Source organism: Pecten maximus, chromosome 8 (genome assembly GCF_902652985.1).
Source record: "Pecten maximus chromosome 8, xPecMax1.1, whole genome shotgun sequence".
In the NCBI taxonomy this organism is placed as follows: domain Eukaryota; kingdom Metazoa; phylum Mollusca; class Bivalvia; order Pectinida; family Pectinidae; genus Pecten; species Pecten maximus.
Window position 1 is genome coordinate 21,645,396 of NC_047022.1, and position 23,317 is coordinate 21,668,712.

The 23,317-nt window shown below is 43.9% G+C and overlaps 1 protein-coding gene across 1 annotated transcript in view; it reads right to left on the bottom strand.

Moving 5' to 3' along the window:
* LOC117332765 (protein unc-93 homolog A-like) overlaps positions 1-23,317 on the bottom strand; it is a 65,955-nt gene that overhangs the window by 18,466 nt on the left and 24,172 nt on the right. The window contains exon 2 of the mRNA XM_033891793.1: positions 4,272-7,162. Within this exon, the coding sequence (XP_033747684.1) occupies positions 4,272-5,339 (1,068 nt within the window). The 5' untranslated portion in view covers positions 5,340-7,162. The remainder of the gene's footprint in view (positions 1-4,271; positions 7,163-23,317) is intronic.

A 23,317-nucleotide genomic window follows, 5' to 3' on the forward strand; every position in this document is an offset into this window, starting at 1 on the left:
TGTTTGTTCAAACACAAAATCTGTTATGATCAGTTTGTACAAATTGAGTGCTGAAAAAAAGCAAATGCTATAAGAACAATCTACACAATTTAACTGGGTGAAATATGTTTAAGTTCAAAGACAGGATATAAAAAGAAGAAAATCAATTATGGAAAAAAGTGCTAAATGCTAGGTTCCCATATATTCATCGACTACAAACATAGAAAAAACGCTGTACTCTTGTACAAGGAACACCTGCAGGTCATAAAAGTAACAGTTCGCTATGATTTGATTTAAAAACAATCACCCACTGCTTATCGTATATGTTCCTCTATAGTTATATATATATATATATCAACATATTTATGCGTGTCGCTATTGTACGATTATTACGGTTATAAAATACGACCCGTGTGCGCTTTGTAGATTCACGCGCGATAAAACATGTACAGTAAAATTCACGTGCGCTACAATATGAATAGTAAAACACCTGATACGCGTGCAACCCAACGTGTACAGAAAAAAAGATTGATCGATTCACGTGCGCTACAATGTGTTCAATAGAACGTCTGATTCACGAGCGCTACGTGTACAGAAAAAAGGATGGATTGATTAACATGTGCTACAACATGTAATGAATTTGAATTAATCCACGTGCGATACAACATGTGATGAAATGTAATGAATTTGAATTATTTCAAGTGCGATACAACATGTGATGAATTCAAATTAATCCACGTGCACTACAACATGTAATGAATTTGAATTAATCTACGTGCGATACAACATGTAATGAATTTGAATTAATCCACGTGCGATACAACATGTGATGAAATGTAATGAATTTGAATTATTTCAAGTGCGATACAACATGTGATGAATTCAAATTAATCCACGTGCACTACAACATGTAATGAATTTGAATTAATCTACGTGCGATACAACATGTAATGAATTTGAATTAATCCACGTGCGATACAACATGTGATGACTTCAAATTAATCCACGTGCACTACAACATGTAATTAATTTGAATTAATCCACGTGCGATACAACATGTGATGACTTCAAATTAATCCACGTGCGCTACAACATGTAATGAATTTGAATTAATCCACGTTCGATACAACATGTAATACAATCTAATTAATCCACGTGCACTACAGCATGTAATGAATTCGAATTAATCCACGTGCGCTACAACATGTAATGCAATCGAATTAATCCACGTGCGCTACATCATGTAATGCAATCGAATTAATCCACGTGCGCTACATCATGTAATGCAATCGAATTAATCCACGTGCGCTACAACATGTAATGCAACGAGTTGATCCATGTTCTCTACAAATGCCTTAATCACGGGCGCTTTAATAATGTACCCAATTATAAGTGATTTACATGCTCTTAAACACATAACACTGATAAATCTCAGTCGTTATCACATACGTATCCTACAGGATGTTGTTACTATAATTAGAAATAAATATAGGTAACTACCACCACATTATCAATATATACTCTTTTGATACGAACATCCGGGTAATCCAACACTGCGGTAAGATTTTCCGCGTATTTCTCTCGATGTGATTGTTCGATAATTACCACCTCTACAACCCGATCGTGTTGATAACCACGACAACAACAATCAGTCGCTTCCTCTACACTATTATTACGAAATACATGTATACTGTTAGCTAAACAATAAATTACAAATTCCTCGATTTTGTGAAGTACGACATGATAACCTCGTTCCTTAACAAAAGCGATAAGATTAAAACCTTTACTTTGGGATAGTGCTGTAGATAATGCATCCCTCTCATTCATGAACATTGAATGAAAGAATGTAAACTGAATAACGCTTTTTATCTTCAAACAAAACAAAAAGAAAGATGAACGAAAAATACTGTCATAAACCAGAAGGTTGAAAAGACCCCTACCCTATGTTGTGTCAGTTGGTCGTTCATTTAGAAGATGGATCAGTGAATCTGAGAAGACCCTTTCCCTTATTTGTATCAGTTGGTTGTTCATTTACAAGTTAGATCAATCGTTCTCAGAAGACACCTACCCTTATTTGTATCAGTTGGTCGTTCATTTACAAGTTAGATCAATCGTTCTCAGAAGACACCTACCCTTATTTGTATCAGTTGGTCGTTCATTTACAAGTTAGATCAATCGTTCTCAGAAGACACCTACCCTTATTTGTATCAATTGGTTGGTCATAGAAGACATCTACCCTTATCCTACCCTTATTTGTATCATTTTGTTGTACATTTAGAAGTGACATCTGCTGAAGTAGACTACTCTTCCTTTACTTTTCTTTTAAAGTTTGAAATTCTTTCACATGTGGAAGTTTATGGACCCTGATGACGTCTTCCATCATTACTTTCGCTCTAGCTGTCATCTACACCGAGAGAGCCCCTTGGCCTAGTAATAGAACTTTTCTGATCCCTAAAAAGGTTTTATATCGGGACCCGTGCTATATATCCTGCGATGTAGGGGCGATTATTACACCTAATTAAAGTCTTACCTCCAGGATCAATATACTGTGTTGTAAACCTGTAGTGTTATAAAACCATTATATCTGGTAATTTACCTTGGCGAACATGTACATGTGTTACACAAACTTGAATATTTTCTGTTTAGTTGGAGGCTGTGCTGATTGTTTCCATGTCAATGACATTCTGGGGTCCCAGCGTTGTCTAAATATGGCTTGATCTCAACCAGAACCATCTAAAAGAGGGCGATATCAAACCTACAGTATGATCAATATCGTACTAGACTGTAGATATGCAGAAAAACAATCGTCAAAACTTATTGATTTCTTAGATTATTTGCTGGGATATCACTCCTTGAACAAACAATGTCATTTGGAAACGGGACCTCCTTCAGGGACCTGATAGCCACCTCACCGAACAACAAACTGGAAGCTTGTTGTTTGGTCATGCAGGAAGACACAAAAATGACAGATGAGGGATCAGGACGGTCTATGATATCAACTTCACTAGAAACACAAAGATTCCTGAGTAAGGATCGAGCAGCATTGCCTCGGTATTGCCCCACTGCTCTACCACGTCTGTGAAATGAAGCATCCTCAGCATTACCAATATCGTGTTAAGTACCCTAACCTGTACCTCAGTACCCTAACCTGTACCTCAACATTACCAATATCGTGTTAAGTACCCTAACCTGTACCTCAACATTACCAATACCGTGTTAAGTACCCTAACCTGTACCTCAACATTACCAATATCGTGTTAAGTACCCTAACCTGTACCTCAGTACCCTAACCTGTACCTCAACATTACCAATACCGTGTTAAGTACCCTAACCTGTACCTCAACATTACCAATACCGTGTTAAGTACCCTAACTTGTACCTCAACATTACCAATACCGTGTTACGTACCCTAACCTGTACGTCAACATTACCAACACCGTGTTAAGTACCCTAACCTGTATCTCAACATTACCAATATCGTGTTAAGTACCCTAACCTGTACCTCAACATTACCAATACCGTGTTAAGTACCCTAACCTGTACCTCAACATTACCAATACCGTGTTAAGTACCCTAACCTGTACCTCAACATTACCAATATCGTGTTAAGTACCCTAACCTGTACCTCAACATTACCAATACCGTGTTAAGTACCCTAACCTGTACCTCAACATTACCAATATCGTGTTAAGTACCCTAACCTGTACCTCAACATTACCAATATCGTGTTAAGTACCCTAACCTGTACCTCAACATTACCAACACCGTGTTAAGTACCCTAACCTGTACCTCAACATTACCAATATCGTGTTAAGTACCCTAACCTGTACCTCAACATCACCAATACCGTGTTAAGTATCCTAACATGTACCTCAGCATTACCAATACCGTGTTAAGTACCCTAACCTGTACCTCAACATTACCAATACCGTGTTAAGTACCCTAACCTGTACCTCAATATTACCAACACCGTGTTAAGTACCCTAACCTGTACCTCAACATTACCAATATCGTGTTAAGTACCCTAACCTGTACCTCAACATTACCAATACCGTGTTAAGTACCCTAACCTGTACCTCAACATTACCAACACCGTGTTAAGTACCCTAACCTGTACCTCAATATTACCAATATCGTGTTAAGTACCCTAACCTGTACCTCAACATTACCAACACCGTGTTAAGTACCCTAACCTGTACCTCAACATTACCAATACCGTGTTAAGTACCCTAACCATTACCAGCCAGTAAAACTACCTCTACAGACCCCGTGTACATATTTAAAACACTTACCTTGGTGAAGTCGCCAAACATGAATCCTTGCTCCAGACCAACGAAGACGACCATGAGGGCGAGAAGCTGACACCGTGAATCCCTCAACATATCCAGCGTGGCCAAACATAATTCCTTTGATGACAGATTATCACTTTCGTCCTTGTGCTGGTCACACTGGTCCATCAGCGAGATGAGAATAACTACACCCATCACACCACACCCCAGATATATACTCAACAACATAATCCGGGTACTCTCAGGGATTATCGTAATGGTATCGGCAGAGTAGCGGGCCTGGTCTTCCATTCCTTCCTCTATTAGGCAGTAGGTGGAGCCACACGTAAAGTTTGTTGACGAATTATAATACTGAAATGTGTTGGAGAAAGTCTTATTCTGTGATAGGACCAGTGTAGTTATGAGATTTCCCCATATGCTACTTGTCCTGTACAGTCCACAAAATATCCCCATGAACTTGTTTATCACAATATCCTGATCCTGTATGTGGGAATGTTCGGCATATGCAAGCGCAATTGTGGTTATGGAAGTTGCTTGCGCACTCCACATTGGACCGGCCAAAAATCCTAGCACAACTCCTAAAGGGAGCAACATATAATGTTCCGGATGAAAATTCCCCGCGAAATATCCGGTGAAGAATATGAAGGACATTACCATGGTCCATTTGGCTGTTAGTTTTCTGATGATAAATGGCGCAACGATACAAGAAAGGATGGTGGTGAGATACATGCTGCTAAGGGAGACAACTCCTACTCCACCCTCCCAGTTCATGGTACTCTGAAGACCTTGAAGAGAGATGAATGCTGTGAATATAAACATGAAGGCGAAGCCGAGGACAATGACATTCTTGAGGGCTTTAGTCTCGCTCATGTCCCTCACGGCCTTCATGGTGGCCGGATCGTGGGGGAGAGTGTGGTAGTTGGTAAGGGTATATGAGTGAATTGTACTCCTCCGTCTTCCCTTGTTATACTCCGCGCCTCCACCTCCCACCAGAGACATGACATTGGTATGCCCGTGGGAGAGAGGGTCTACAATGATCTTTTCTTTCGTTATCTCTGTATCCGATGCCATTTTGATTGTAGTAAATCTAAAAAGGTAATTGATTCACCAATCTATTACAATCGTAATGTTACACGACTTGTTAATCACTGTCTGCATTCACTGTGTCTTAGACCTTTAGTTTACACTTACCATGCCGTTCCTCCTAGAAACGAATATGTGACGTCATTATTGTTGTGAATATATGGTGTTCTATGTGCTTATCACGTCCTGACAAACCATAAACATGTATGTCTAACCGTGTTACCCGTCCACTGCGAACTCACATAAGTGTTATAAATGGAATGCTAGACTGTTAGCTATTATCCTTTATTAAAGATCAACACAGTTGCTCTATATTTGGTTTTGTATCACATCCAAATTGGCGCCATCTGTCGTGATTTGTTTGAGAGGTGTTGAGCAGTGCTGCCTAAATGATGCCCTGTTATACAAACATCCGTAAGACCTGGACGTGTAAAACAATAACATCAATTCTCAAATCAGTCACACGTGATGTATGGTATTGTTAAAGACTCGCGTGCTGTGAAAGCGCTGACGCTTTCTGATTTATCGTCCGATTTAAGCCTCCGAAAGAAGATTATTCCGTGATCTAGAGCTGTGAGGATTTACTTTGAGGCCAGAAGAATAATCTAAGCGTCTAACGTCAACTGTTGTCCCGGAGTATTACGTCCAAACAGATAAGGCTTCATTTATGCAAACCCGTGTTTTAAATTTCGCTGCTGTATTCAACAGGAGGTAGCATTAGCTGTAAACCCGATCCGAATCCCACTCACGCCGAGGACGAACATGAATCGTGGTTCCTACCGACTTGTCTGATAATATCTCACTCGGAATATAGAGCTAGACTTTCACTCTACATAAAAACGTTGTGTCTATCAACATAACTATAACAACTAATGCCCTGATGTACGACGTTCGCCAACATTTAATACCATGTCTGTATCGCCGATATCGCCTCCATCAGTACAAGTGTTTCCTTGACCTTTGACCGTTCATATCGCCTCTTATGCTTGTAACTGGTGCTAATATGAGATGTCCAATCTAGTAGAATATTTGATCAATAATAGCTCTGATATTTTTAAAACTAATGCGCACTGTTTATGATATCCCCACACAGCAAACTGATGCAAGCACAGTGCACAGTGTGAACTTTGAATTAAGAAACACTGAATGTTTTCTTTCCGGAGGAAAACAACTGTCCTGTAGAATCCTTCATGTGGAAATGATAAATAATGAAGAATAGAGTCGATATGTTATCGCTGATATCACGAGTACCGACGTGTAACACATTTTGGGAGTGGTGTCTCAAATCGCAAGCTCCTTAATCATAGTCGACGTAACAAGTCCCGGTCGTAATGCTGGGGTTTTAATTGCTAAGAGCCGCCGTAATGTGGTTAGTCCGCCATAAGGACAGTCATCATTGAGGCGTTCGCACTCCACGGCGGTAATATGTTTGGCAGCACGACATCACTTATATGTCCATGTCTGTGATAAACTGTATACATCAACACTCTTAATTCAAACTCGATGAAATTAATATTATTACTAAGAATTTCTGACAGACTTGAATTGGACCCTAGCTCGTCCAAATGTTGTCAATGGTCGAAAGTCGAATCCCAGTATCACTCGACCTACGTGTTACATACAGTCTTCCAGATTTTGTGAATTCTGTAATCGGCAAGCCAACACCTGTAACAGCATTCGTCTCCGAATTGTATGCTGTATCGAACGCTCTCCAAGGACTCCACATCGAACATCAAGATATGGCGGGAATATGAGTACCTTTATATCTCCCAGCGTCAGTTCTCAGGTGTCATGGCAACCGGTACTGCTTCCTAAAACATTATGTGAAATAATGATAAATATGTTTGAACAATAATGATTTGCAATAATACAGTTTCTACTCAATCTTCTTTATTTCTTGCCGACGAAAATCTCAATTGAATGAAAAGTGGATATTTGTTGATTACATTTTTATAAACAAACATACAGTGTATTTTTAAAAAAGCCACATGAATATCAAATAATTAAACTGTTACTTTTCACTTGTTACAACTAAACAGCATTGAAAACACAGAAATGACTGTACAATTAATTAATTAGGAAGTTGTATATGTTCAAGGAGGAATTTACAGGTAACGGGTTTAATAAACAGGATATTCAATAATATCTTCATTAATAACATATAACAAAAAACAAAAAACAAAAAAACAAATAAAACCTAGTTCATTTCACTGATGTAGCATAGGTTTAAAATTTCGTATCGGTCTGGAGTGGTAAATTAGTGAAAGGCGCCGAAATACACATCCGATAAATCACAGCCATACAACACAACGTATAATATGTGCATACATCGTGGACAAATTAACAAACTGAAACCGTAGGTACACAAAACAATGTAGCTTCTGACATGCGTACTAATTCAGCCTCGACAAAATAAATTCCTAATTATAAATAACGTTTGTAAAAGGTTTTAGATATAAGCCATGGTGCTGTACCAAATAGCAATAGTTCATCCCACCAACGACTTTGTGACGCTGGTTGGTGTTCCGCGTGTCCGAATATTAGCACGTGAATCTGGCGAAAATAACTTCCTGTCGGACTTGCTTGTTATGTGTCGGGGTTTAAGTTCGTGACTTAGTACAAGTGTATGAGAAATATCATAAACGTACAAATTTACATTTTGTAGAAAACTGTTACAATTACAATATCCCTGGTTGGCTCGTCGTGCTAGTCCGTTGAAAAATGGTGATGTGAATTCCTGTCATGAATCTAATCACTGCCTGCATGTTGCGTGTCAAAAACGACAGAAATTTCCTCAAAACACATGAATCAACAGATTAAGTGTTTATTTCATTTTTCAGAATTCAATTAGCTCCTTCGAACTCTGGAATTCATTCCAGGTTTTAATTAGTATTAATATTCTATTGGGACCATGTCTTGATTAAATGCTTGGCTACAATTACACGTTTTAGAACGGTTCATAATGGTTGAACTGAAGAACTCAACCCTCATCAGTAACCGCATGGCTAGGGTTTATGAGCTTCGTGAGGTGCTCAAGCAAATACGTCATCTATTGTCGCTTAAGTTACTACACAAGTAGAAACATCAGTCGTGGTGAATTTGGTTTGTCAGATGGTATCCCATACCCAACTACCAATCAATATTGGGATTGATTACAAAACATTGCTACCTGCCTGTGGACTGAAAAGTATAAACATATTTCCATGGTATCATAACAATCAAAACAATTCAGTTAAGGCATACTGAAAAATTGTGTATATATAATGCATGTTCCATGCTCATGGTAATTGTACATGAGAAAGTGTTTTGAAACACATGGCTTGTGAGTCATACATTTCTTACATATATATTTTATTGTTTTGCACTGTAGAAGACTAGTTCCTAAATTTATTTTTTAAATTTTAAATTAAATTTTTCTCTGTCTACAAAGGTGACGCACCTATTCCAGGCCATGGATCTATACAACGTGAACCACTCAAGCGCTTGATTGTCAATGGTGACAATAGATATCACGAGATTTGTTGAAATGCAAAGTATTTATTTCATTATTTCTACAGTACCCACGACCGATCGTGTTCTACAGTATCCACGACAGTTCGTGTTCTACAGTACACACGACAGTTCTAGTTCTACAGTACACACGACAGTTCTTGTTCTACAGTATCCACGACAGTTCTTGTTCTACAGTACACACGACAGTTCTAGTTCTACAGTACCCACGACAGTTCGTGTTCTACATTACCCGCGACAGATCGTGTTCTACAGTATCCACGACAGTTCGTGTTCTACAGTATCCACGACAGTTCGTGTTCTACATTACACACGATAGTTCGTATTCTACAGTATCCACGACAGTTCGTGTTCTACAGTACACACGACAGTTCGTGTTCTACAGTACCCACGACAGTTCGTGTTCTACAGTACACACGACAGTTCGTGTTCTACAGTACCCACGACAGTTCGTGTTCTACATTACCCACGACAGATCGTGTTCTACAGTATCCACGACAGTTCGTGTTCTACAGTATCCACGACAGTTCGTGTTCTACAGTACCCACGACAGTTCGTGTTCTACAGTACCCACGACAGTTCGTGTTCTACAGTACACACGACAGTTCGTGTTCTACAGTACCCACGACAGTTCGTGTTCTACAGTACACACGACAGTTCGTGTTCTACAGTATCCACGACAGTTAGTGTTCTACAGTACCCACGACAGATCGTGTTCTACAGTACCCACGACAGTTCGTGTTCTACAGTACCCACGACAGTTCGTGTTCTACAGTATCCACGACAGTTCGTGTTCTACAGTATCCACGACAGTTCGTGTTCTACAGTACCCACGACAGTTCGTGTTCTACAGTACCCACGACAGTTCGTGTTCTACAGTACACACGACAGTTCGTGTTCTACATTACCCACGACAGTTCTTGTTCTACAGTACACACGACAGTTTGTGTTCTACAGTACCCACGACAGATCGTGTTCTACAGTATCCACGACAGTTCGTGTTCTACAGTACACACGACAGTTCGTGTTCTACAGTACCCACGACAGTTCGTGTTCTACAGTACACACGACAGTTCGTGTTCTACAGTACACACGACAGTTCTTGTTCTACAGTACACACGACAGTTCTAGTTCTACAGTACCCACGACATATCGTGTTCTACAGTATCCACGACAGTTCGTGTTCTACAGTACCCACGACAGTTCGTGTTCTACATTACCCACGAAAGATCGTGTTCTACAGTACCCACGACATATCGTGTTCTACAGTATCCACGACAGTTCGTGGTCCACAGTATCCACGACAGTTCGTGTTCTACAGTATCCACGACAGTTCTTGTTCTACAGTACACACGACAGTTCTAGTTCTACAATACACACGACAGTTCTTGTTCTACAGTACCCACGACAGTTCTAGTTCTACAGTACCCACGACAGTTCGTGTTCTACAGTACACACGACAGTTCGTGTTCTACAGTATCCACGACAGTTCTAGTTCTACAGTACCCACGACAGTTCGTGTTCTACAGTACCCACGACAGTTCGTGTTCTACAGTACCCACGACAGTTCGTGTTCTACATTACCCACGACAGTTCGTGTTCTACAGTACACACGACAGTTCGTGTTCTACAGTATCCACGACAGTTCGTGTTCTACAGTACCCACGACAGTTCGTGTTCTACATTATCCACGACAGTTCTTGTTCTACAGTACACACGACAGTTCGTGTTCTACAGTACCCACGACAGGGGTTTTACAGACCCACGACAGTTCTGTTTACAGTACACCGACAGTTCGGCTACAGTATCCACGGGGGGTTCGTGTTCACAGACCACGACATTTTTCCAATTCCCGGGCATTCTTGTTCACAGTAACACACAGTTCTTTTCACTACCCCCGACAGTTCGTTTTCACTACCCAGACGGGTTCACAGTACCCACGACGCGGCTACGACCCACGACTTTCGGTTCACAAAAACCCCCCGACATTTTGGTTTTCTACAGCCCCACACAGACGTTTTTACAACCACACAGCGGCCCAACCACGACACTTTTTTTACAGTACACCACAGTTCGTGCACAGTACCACGACGTTCGTTTTCACAGTCACACACATGGGGTTTCCCAGACCCCAAAATTTCTTGCTCAGACACACACAGGTGTTCACAGACCCACGACAGGGGTGCTACGTAACACGACGTTCGGTTCCGAAAACCACACGGGGGGGCACATCCCACGACGGGGTTTTCACATTACCCAAGACTTCTGTTCTACATTACCACGACATTGGGGGCACAGTCCACGACATTTCGTGTTCTACATACAACCGACATTTTCGGTTTACAGATCCACGACAGGGTTCTACAGTACCCACGTTCTATTTTACGTAAAAAACCAGTCTTGTTCACATACACCCGTCTATTTTCCGTACCCACGACTATCGTTTTACATTCCCACACATTTGTGTTCGAAATCCCACATTCGTGTTTACATACCCACGACTTTTCGTGTTCCAACCCGACGATCGGTTCTACAGTCCAACGACTATCGGTTCTACGTACCCACAATTTTCGGGTCCCAGTTCCACGAATTGGGTTTTTCTACAGTTCCACACATTTCTTGTTTCTAACACAAGTTCGTTCCAGTACACCGAATTCTTGTTCTACAGTACCACGCAGTTCTTGTTCTACGTACCCAGACAGTTCGGTTCTACGAAACACGAATTTTGTTCACAGTCCCCACGACAGTGTTCGTGTTCTACAGTACACACGACAGTTCGTGTCTACAGTACCCACGACAGTTCGTGTTCTACAGTATCCACGACAGTTCGTGTTCTACAGTATCCACGACAGTTCGTGTTCTACAGTATCCACGACAGTTCGTGTTCTACAGTACATCCACGACAGTTCGTGTTCTACAGTATCCACGACAGTTCGTGTTCTACAGTACCCACGACAGTTCGTGTTCTACAGTATCCCACGACAGTTCGTGTTCTACATATCACGACAGTTCGTGTTCTACATTACCCACGACAGTTCGTGTTCTACAGTATCCACGACAGTTCGTGTTCTACAGTATCACACGACAGTTCGTGTTCTACATTACCACGACAGTTCGTGTTCTACAGTACCACGACAGTTCGTGTTCTACAGTATCCCACGACAGTTCGTGTTCTACAGTACCCACGACAGTTCGTGTTCTACAGTATCCCACGACAGTTCGTGTTCTACAGTATCCACGACAGTTCGTGTTCTACAGTATCCACGACAGTTCGTGTTCTACAGTATCCACGACAGTTCGTGTTCTACAGTACCCACGACAGTTCGTGTTCTACAGTACACACGACAGTTCGTGTTCTACAGTACCCACGACAGTTCGTGTTCTACAGTATCCACGACAGTTCGTGTTCTACAGTACCCACGACAGTCGTGTTCTACAGTACCACGACAGTTCGTGTTCTACAGTACACACGACAGTTCTTGTTCTACAGTATCCACGACAGTTCGTGTTCTACAGTACACACGACAGTTCGTGTTCTACAGTACCCACGACAGTTCGTGTTCTACATACCACGACAGTTCGTGTTCTACAGTACTCCACGACAGTTCGTGTTCTACAGTATCCACGACAGTTTCGTGTTCTACAGTATCCACGACAGTTCGTGTTCTACAGTACTCCACGACAGTTCGTGTTCTACAGTACCCACGACAGTTCGTGTTCTACAGTACCCACGACAGTTCGTGTTCTACAGTACCCACGACAGTTCGTGTTCTACAGTACCCACGACAGTTCGTGTTCTACAGTACCCACGACAGTTCGTGTTCTACAGTACCACGACAGTTCGTGTTCTACATTATCCACGACAGTTCGTGTTCTACAGTATCCACGACAGTTCGTGTTCTACAGTATCCACGACAGTTCGTGTTCTACATTATCCACGACAGTTCGTGTTCTACAGTATCCACGACAGTTCGTGTTCTACAGTATCCACGACAGTTCGTGTTCTACAGTACCCACGACAGTTCGTGTTCTACAGTACCCACGACAGTTCGTGTTCTACAGTACACACGACAGTTCTAGTTCTACAGTACCCACGACAGTTCGTGTTCTACAGTACCCACGACAGTTCGTGTTCTACAGTATCCACGACAGTTCGTGTTCTACAGTACCCACGACAGTTCGTGTTCTACAGTACCCACGACAGTTCGTGTTCTACAGTATCCACGACAGTTCGTGTTCTACAGTATCCACGACAGTTCTAGTTCTACAGTACCCACGACAGTTCGTGGTCCACAGTATCCACGACAGTTCTAGTTCTACAGTACCCACGACAGTTCGTGTTCTACAGTACCCACGACAGTTCGTGTTCTACAGTATCCACGACAGTTCGTGTTCTACAGTATCCACGACAGATCGTGTTCTACAGTACACACGACAGTTCGTGTTCTACAGTACCCACGACAGTTCGTGTTCTACATTACCCACGACAGTTCGTGTTCTACATTACCCACGACAGTTCGTGTTCTACAGTACCCACGACAGTTCGTGTTCTACAGTACCCACGACAGTTCGTGTTCTACATTACCCACGACAGTTCGTGTTCTACAGTACCCACGACAGTTCATGTTCTACAGTACACACGACAGTTCGTGTTCTACAGTATCCACGACAGTTCGTGTTCTACATTACCCACGACAGTTCGTGTTCTACAGTACCCACGACAGTTCATGTTCTACAGTACACACGACAGTTCGTGTTCTACAGTATCCACGACAGTTCGTGTTCTACAGTACACACGACAGTTCGTGTTCTACAGTACCCACGACAGTTCGTGTTCTACATTACCCACGACAGTTCGTGTTCTACATTATCCACGACAGTTCGTGTTCTACAGTATCTACGACAGTTCGTGTTCTACAGTATCCACGACAGTTCGTGTTCTACAGTACACACGACAGTTCGTGTTCTACAGTACACACGACAGTTCGTGTTCTACAGTACCCACGACAGTTCGTGTTCTACAGTATCCACGACAGTTCGTGTTCTACAGTACCCACGACAGTTCGTGTTCTACAGTACACACGACAGTTCGTGTTCTACAGTATCCACGACAGTTCGTGTTCTACATTACCCACGACAGTTCGTGTTCTACAGTACACACGACAGTTCGTGTTCTACAGTACCCACGACAGTTCGTGTTCTACAGTATCCACGACAGTTCGTGTTCTACAGTACCCACGACAGTTCGTGTTCTACAGTACCCACGACAGTTCGTGTTCTACAGTATCCACGACAGTTCGTGTTCTATAGTACACACGACAGTTCGTGTTCTACAGTACCCACGACAGTTCGTGTTCTACAGTACCCACGACAGTTCGTGTTCTACAGTATCCACGACAGTTCGTGTTCTACAGTACACACGACAGTTCGTGTTCTACAGTATCCACGACAGTTCGTGTTCTACAGTATCCACGACAGTTCGTGTTCTACAGTACCCACGACAGTTCGTGTTCAACAGTACCCACGACAGTTCTAGTTCTACAGTACACACGACAGTTCTAGTTCTACAGTACCCACGACAGTTCGTGTTCTACAGTATCCACGACAGTTCTAGTTCTACAGTACCCACGACAGTTCGTGGTCCACAGTATCCACGACAGTTCTAGTTCTACAGTACCCACGACAGTTCGTGTTCTACAGTACACACGACAGTTCGTGTTCTACAGTACCCACGACAGTTCGTGTTCTACAGTACCACGACAGTTCGTGTTCTACAGTACTCACGACAGTTCGTGTTCTACAGTACCACGACAGTTCGTGTTCTACAGTACCCACGACAGTTCGTGTTCTACAGTACCACGACAGTTCGTGTTCTACAGTACCCACGACAGTTCGTGTTCTACAGTATCCACGACAGTTCGTGTTCTACAGTACCCACGACAGTTCGTGTTCTACAGTACACACGACAGTTCGTGTTCTACAGTACCACGACAGTTCGTGTTCTACAGTACCCACGACAGTTCGTGTTCTACAGTACACACGACAGTTCTTGTTCTACATACCCACGACAGTTCGTGTTCTACAGTACACACGACAGTTCGTGTTCTACAGTACACACGACAGTTCGTGTTCTACAGTACACACGACAGTTCGTGTTCTACAGTACCCACGACAGTTCGTGTTCTACAGTACCCACGACAGTTCTTGTTCTACAGTACCCACGACAGTTCGTGTTCTACAGTACACACGACAGTTCGTGTTCTACAGTACACACGACAGTTCGTGTTCTACAGTACACACGACAGTTCTTGTTCTACAGTACACACGACAGTTCGTGTTCTACAGTATCCATGACAGTTCGTGTTCTACAGTACCCACGACAGTTCGTGTTCTACAGTACACACGACAGTTCTAGTTCTACAGTACCAACGACAGTTCGTGTTCTACAGTATCCACGACAGTTCTAGTTCTACAGTACCCACGACAGTTCGTGGTCCACAGTATCCACGACAGTTCTAGTTCTACAGTACCCACGACAGTTCGTGTTCTACATTACCCACGACAGTTCGTGTTCTACAGTACCCACGACAGTTCGTGTTCTACAGTACCCACGACAGTTCGTGTTCTACAGTATCCATGACAGTTCTAGTTCTACAGTACCCACGACAGTTCGTGGTCCACAGTATCCACGACAGTTCGTGTTCTACAGTACCCACGACAGTTCGTGTTCTACAGTACCCACGACAGTTCGTGTTCTACAGTATCCACGACAGTTCTTGTTCTACAGTACCCACGACATATCGTGTTCTACAGTACACACGACAGTTCGTGTTCTACAGTACCCACGACAGTTCGTGTTCTACAGTACACACGACAGTTCGTGTTCTACAGTACACACGACAGTTCTTGTTCTACAGTACCCACGACAGTTCGTGTTCTACAGTACCCACGACAGTTCGTGTTCTACAGTACACACGACAGTTCGTGTTCTACAGTACACACGACAGTTCGTGTTCTACAGTACCCACGACAGTTCGTGTTCTACAGTACCCACGACAGTTCGTGTTCTACAGTACCCACGACAGTTCGTGTTCTACAGTACACACGACAGTTCTTGTTCTACAGTACCCACGACAGTTCGTGTTCTACAGTACACACGACAGTTCGTGTTCTACAGTACACACGACAGTTCGTGTTCTACAGTACACACGACAGTTCTTGTTCTACAGTACACACGACAGTTCGTGTTCTACAGTATCCATGACAGTTCGTGTTCTACAGTACCCACGACAGTTCGTGTTCTACAGTACACACGACAGTTCTAGTTCTACAGTACCCACGACAGTTCGTGTTCTACAGTATCCACGACAGTTCTAGTTCTACAGTACCCACGACAGTTCGTGGTCCACAGTATCCACGACAGTTCTAGTTCTACAGTACCCACGACAGTTCGTGTTCTACATTACCCACGACAGTTCGTGTTCTACAGTACCCACGACAGTTCGTGTTCTACAGTACCCACGACAGTTCGTGTTCTACAGTATCCACGACAGTTCGTGTTCTACAGTATCCACGACAGTTCGTGTTCTACATTATCCACGACAGTTCTTGTTCTACAGTATCCACGACAGTTCGTGTTCTACAGTATCCACGACAGTTCGTGTTCTACAGTATCCACGACAGTTCGTGTTCTACAGTATCCACGACAGTTCGTGTTCTACATTATCCACGACAGTTCTTGTTCTACAGTATCCACGACAGTTCGTGTTCTACAGTATCCACGACAGTTCTAGTTCTACAGTACCCACGACAGTTCGTGTTCTACAGTACCCACGACAGTTCGTGTTCTACAGTATCCACGACAGTTCGTGTTCTACAGTATCCACGACAGTTCGTGTTCTACAGTACCCACGACAGTTCGTGTTCTACAGTACACACGACAGTTCGTGTTCTACAGTACCCACGACAGTTCGTGTTCTACAGTATCCACGACAGTTCGTGTTCTACAGTATCCACGACAGTTCGTGTTCTACAGTATCCACGACAGTTCGTGTTCTACAGTATCCACGACAGATCGTGTTCTACAGTATCCACGACAGTTCGTGTTCTACAGTACCCACGACAGTTCGTGTTCTACAGTACCCACGACAGATCGTGTTCTACAGTATCCACGACAGTTCGTGTTCTACAGTACCCACGACAGTTCGTGTTCTACAGTACACACGACAGTTCGTGTTCTACATTACCCACGACAGTTCGTGTTCTACAGTATCCACGACAGTTCGTGTTCTACAGTACCCACGACAGTTCGTGTTCTACAGTACACACGACAGTTCGTGTTCTACAGTACACACGACAGTTCGTGTTCTACAGTACACACGACAGTTCGTGTTCTACAGTACCCACGACAGTTCGTGTTCTGGAGTACCTATGGCAGTTCGTGTTCTACAGTATCCACGACAGTTCGTGTTCTACAGTACCCACGACAGTTCTTGTTCTACAGTATCCACGACAGTTCGTGTTCTACAGTACCCACGACAGTTCGTGTTCTACAGTACCCACGACAGTTCGTGTTCTACAGTACACACGACAGTTCGTGTTCTACAGTATCCACGACAGTTCGTGTTCTACAGTACCCACGACAGTTCGTGTTCTACAGTATCCACGACGGATCGTGGACCACAGTACCCACGACAGTTCTTGTTCTACAGTACCCACGACAGTTCGTGTTCTATAGTACACACGCCAGTTCGTGTTCTACAGTACACACGACAGTTCGTGTTCTACAGTATCACACGACAGTTCGTGTTCTACAGTATCCACGACAGTTCGTGTTCTACAGTACCACGACAGTTCGTGTTCTACAGTACACACGACAGTTCGTGTTCTAGCTTCTACAGTACACACGACAGTTCGTGTTCTACAGTATCCACGACAGTTCGTGTTCTACAGTACACACGACAGTTCGTGTTCTACAGTACACACGACAGTTCGTGTTCTACAGTATCACACACGACAGTTCGTGTTCTACAGTACACACGACAGTTCGTGTTCTACAGTATCCACGACAGTTCGTGTTCTACAGTACACACGACAGTTCGGTGTTCTACAGTACACACGACAGTTCGTGTTCTACAGTATCCACGACAGTTCGTGTTCTACAGTACACGACAGTTCGTGTTCTACAGTACCCACGACAGTTCGTGTTCTACAGTACACACGACAGTTCGTGGTCCACAGTACCCACTGACAGTTCGTGTTCTACAGTACCCACGACAGTTCGTGTTCTACAGTATCCACGACAGTTCGTGTTCTACAGTACCCACGACAGTTCGTGTTCTACAGTACCCACGACAGTTCGTGTTCTACAGTACCCACGACAGTTCGTGTTCTACAGTACCCACGACAGTTCGTGTTCTACAGTACCCACGACAGTTCGTGTTCTACAGTACCCACGACAGTTCGTGTTCTACAGTACCCACGACAGTTCGTGTTCTACATTATCCACGACAGTTCGTGTTCTACAGTATCCACGACAGCTCGTGTTCTACAGTATCCACGACAGTTCGTGTTCTACATTATCCACGACAGTTCGTGTTCTACAGTATCCACGACAGCTCGTGTTCTACAGTATCCACGACAGTTCGTGTTCTACAGTACCCACGACAGTTCGTGTTCAACAGTACCCACGACAGTTCTAGTTCTACAGTACACACGACAGTTCTAGTTCTACAGTACCCACGACAGTTCGTGTTCTACAGTACCCACGACAGTTCGTGGTCCACAGTATCCACGACAGTTCTAGTTCTACAGTACCCACGACAGTTCGTGTTCTACATTACCCACGACAGTTCGTGTTCTACAGTATCCACGACAGTGGGTTTACGTAGTCTGACAGTACCCGACAGTTCGTGGTCCACATACCACGACAGTTCGTGTTCTACATTACCCACGACAGTTCGTGTTCTACATTACACACGACAGATCGTGTTCTACAGTATCCACGACGGATCGTGGTCCACATTACCCATGACAGTTCGTGTTCTACATTACACACGACAGATCGTGTTCTACAGTATCCACGACAGTTCGTGTTCTACATTACCCATGACAGTTCGTGTTCTACATTACACACGACAGTTCGTGTTCTACATACCCACGACAGTTCTTTGTTCTACAGTTACCCACGACAAATTGTGTTCTACATATCCCACGACAGTTCGTGTTCTACATTACCCACGACAGTTCGTTTTTCTACAGTACACACGACAGTCGTGTTCTCAGTATCCACGACATTCGTGTTCTACATACCCACGACAGTTCGTGTTCTACATTACCCACGACAGTTCGTGTTCTACAGTACACACGACAGTTCGTGTTCTACAGTATCCACGACAGTTCGTGTTCTACAGTACACACGACAGTTCGTGTTCTACAGTACCCACGACAGTTCGTGTTCTACAGTACCCACGACAGTTCGTGTTCTACAGTATCCACGACAGTTCGTGTTCTACAGTACACACGACAGTTCGTGTTCTACAGTATCCACGACAGTTCGTGTTCTACAGTACACACGACAGTTCGTGTTCTACAGTACACACGACAGTTCGTGTTCTACAGTACCCACGACAGTTCGTGTTCTACAGTATCCACGACAGTTCGTGTTCTACAGTACCCACGACAGTTCGTGTTCTACAGTACACACGACAGTTCGTGTTCTACAGTATCCACGACAGTTCGTGTTCTACAGTACCCACGACAGTTCGTGTTCTACAGTACACACGACAGTTCGTGTTCTACAGTACCCACGACAGTTCGTGTTCTACAGTATACACGACAGTTCTTGTTCTACATTACACACGACAGTTCGTGTTCTACAGTATCCACGACAGTTCGTGTTCTACATTACACACGACAGTTCGTGTTCTACAGTACACACGACAGTTCGTGTTCTACAGTACACACGACAGTTCGTGTTCTACAGTACCCACGACAGATCGTGTTCTACAGTATCCACGACAGTTCGTGTTCTACATTACCCACGACAGTTCGTGTTCTACAGTGTCCACGACAGTTCGTGTTCTACAGTACACACGACAGTTCGTGTTCTACAGTATCCACGACAGTTCGTGTTCTACAGTATCCACGACAGTTCGTGTTCTACAGTACACACGACAGTTCGTGTTCTACAGTACACACGACAGTTCGTGTTCTACAGTATCCACGACAGTTCGTGTTCTACAGTACACACGACAGTTCGTGTTCTACAGTACACACGACAGTTCGTGTTCTACAGTATCCACGACAGTTCGTGTTCTACAGTACACACGACAGTTCGTGTTCTACAGTATCCACGACAGTTCGTGTTCTACAGTACACACGACAGTTCGTGTTCTACAGTACACACGACAGTTCGTGTTCTACAGTATCCACGACAGTTCGTGTTCTACAGTACACACGACAGTTCGTGTTCTACAGTACCCACGACAGTTCGTGTTCTACAGTACACACGACAGTTCGTGGTCCACATTACCCATGACAGTTCGTGTTCTACAGTACCCACGACAGTTCGTGTTCTACAGTACCCACGACAGATCGTGTTCTACAGTACACACGACAGTTCGTGTTCTACAGTACCCACGACAGTTCGTGTTCTACAGTACCCACGACAGTTCGTGTTCTACATTACCCACGACAGTTCGTGTTCTACAGTACCCACGACAGTTCGTGTTCTACAGTACACACGACAGTTCGTGTTCTACATTACCCACGACAGTTCGTGTTCTACAGTACACACGACAGTTCGTGTTCTACAGTGTCCACGACAGTTCGTGTTCTACATTACCCACGACAGTTCTTGTTCTACAGTATCCACGACAGTTCGTGTTCTACAGTACACACGACAGTTCGTGTTCTACAGTACACACGACAGTTCTTGTTCTACAGTACACACGACAGTTCGTGTTCTACAGTATCCACGACAGATCGTGTTCTACAGTACACACGACAGTTCGTGTTCTACATTACCGACGACAGTTCGTGTTCTACAGTATCCACGACAGTTCGTGTTCTACAGTATCCACGACAGTTCGTGGTCCACAGTATCCACGACAGTTCGTGGTCCACAGTACACACGACAGCTCGTGTTCTACAGTACCCACGACAGATCGTGTTCTACAGTATCCACGACAGTTCGTGTTCTACATTACACACGACAGATCGTGTTCTACAATATCCACGACGGATCGTGGTCCAATATCCACGACAGTTCGTGTTCTACATTACCCACGACAAATCGTGTTCTACAGTATCCACGACAGTTCGTGTTCTACATTACCCACGACAGTTCGTGTTCTACAGTATCCACGACAGTTCGTGTTCTACAGTATCCACGACAGTTCGTGTTCTACAGTATCCACGACAGTTCGTGTTCTACATTATCCACGACAGTTCTTGTTCTACAGTATCCACGACAGTTCGTGTTCTACAGTATCCACGACAGTTCTAGTTCTACAGTACCCACGACAGTTCGTGTTCTACAGTACCCACGACAGTTCGTGTTCTACAGTATCCACGACAGTTCGTGTTCTACAGTATCCACGACAGTTCGTGTTCTACAGTATCCACGACAGTTCGTGTTCTACAGTACCCACGACAGTTCGTGTTCTACAGTATCCACGACAGTTCGTGTTCTACAGTACACACGACAGTTCGTGTTCTACAGTACACACGACAGTTCGTGTTCTACAGTATCCACGACAGTTCTAGTTCTACAGTACCCACGACAGTTCGTGTTCTACAGTACCCACGACAGTTCGTGTTCTACAGTATCCACGACAGTTCGTGTTCTACAGTATCCACGACAGTTCTAGTTCTACAGTACCCACGACAGTTCGTGTTCTACAGTACCCACGACAGTTCGTGTTCTACAGTACACACGACAGTTCTTGTTCTACAGTATCCACGACAGTTCGTGTTCTACAGTATCCACGACAGTTCTAGTTCTACAGTACCCACGACAGTTCGTGTTCTACAGTACCCACGACAGTTCGTGTTCTACAGTACACACGACAGTTCGTGTTCTACAGTATCCACGACAGTTCGTGTTCTACAGTATCCACGACAGTTCGTGTTCTACAGTACCCACGACAGTTCGTGTTCTACAGTACACACGACAGTTCGTGTTCTACAGTACCCACGACAGTTCGTGTTCTACAGTACACACGACAGTTCGTGTTCTACAGTACCCACGACAGTTCGTGTTCTACAGTATCCACGACAGTTCGTGTTCTACAGTATCCACGACAGTTCGTGTTCTACAGTATCCACGACAGTTCGTGTTCTACAGTACACACGACAGATCGTGTTCTACAGTATCCACGACAGTTCGTGTTCTACAGTACCCACGACAGTTCGTGTTCTACAGTACCCACGACAGATCGTGTTCTACAGTACACACGACAGTTCGTGTTCTACAGTACCCACGACAGTTCGTGTTCTACAGTATCCACGACAGTTCGTGTTCTACAGTACCCACGACAGTTCGTGTTCTACAGTACACACGACAGTTCGTGTTCTACAGTATCCACGACAGTTCGTGTTCTACAGTACCCACGACAGTTCGTGTTCTACAGTACACACGACAGTTCGTGTTCTACATTACCCACGACAGTTCGTGTTCTACAGTATCCACGACAGTTCGTGTTCTACAGTACCCACGACAGTTCGTGTTCTACAGTACACACGACAGTTCGTGTTCTACAGTACACACGACAGTTCGTGTTCTACAGTACACACGACAGTTCGTGTTCTACAGTACCCACGACAGTTCGTGTTCTGGAGTACCTATGGCAGTTCGTGTTCTACAGTATCCACGACAGTTCGTGTTCTACAGTACCCACGACAGTTCTTGTTCTACAGTATCCACGACAGTTCGTGTTCTACAGTACCCACGACAGTTCGTGTTCTACAGTACCCACGACAGTTCGTGTTCTACAGTACACACGACAGTTCGTGTTCTACAGTATCCACGACAGTTCGTGTTCTACAGTACCCACGACAGTTCGTGTTCTACAGTATCCACGACGGATCGTGGACCACAGTACCCACGACAGTTCTTGTTCTACAGTACCCACGACAGTTCGTGTTCTATAGTACACACGCCAGTTCGTGTTCTACAGTACACACGACAGTTCGTGTTCTACAGTACACACGACAGTTCGTGTTCTACAGTACCCACGACAGTTCGTGTTCTACAGTACACACGCCAGTTCGTGTTCTACAGTACACACGACAGTTCGTGTTCTACAGTACCCACGACAGTTCTTGTTCTACAGTATCCACGACAGTTCGTGTTCTACAGTACCCACGACAGTTCGTGTTCTACAGTACACACGACAGTTCGTGTTCTACAGTACACACGACAGTTCGTGTTCTACAGTACACACGACAGTTCG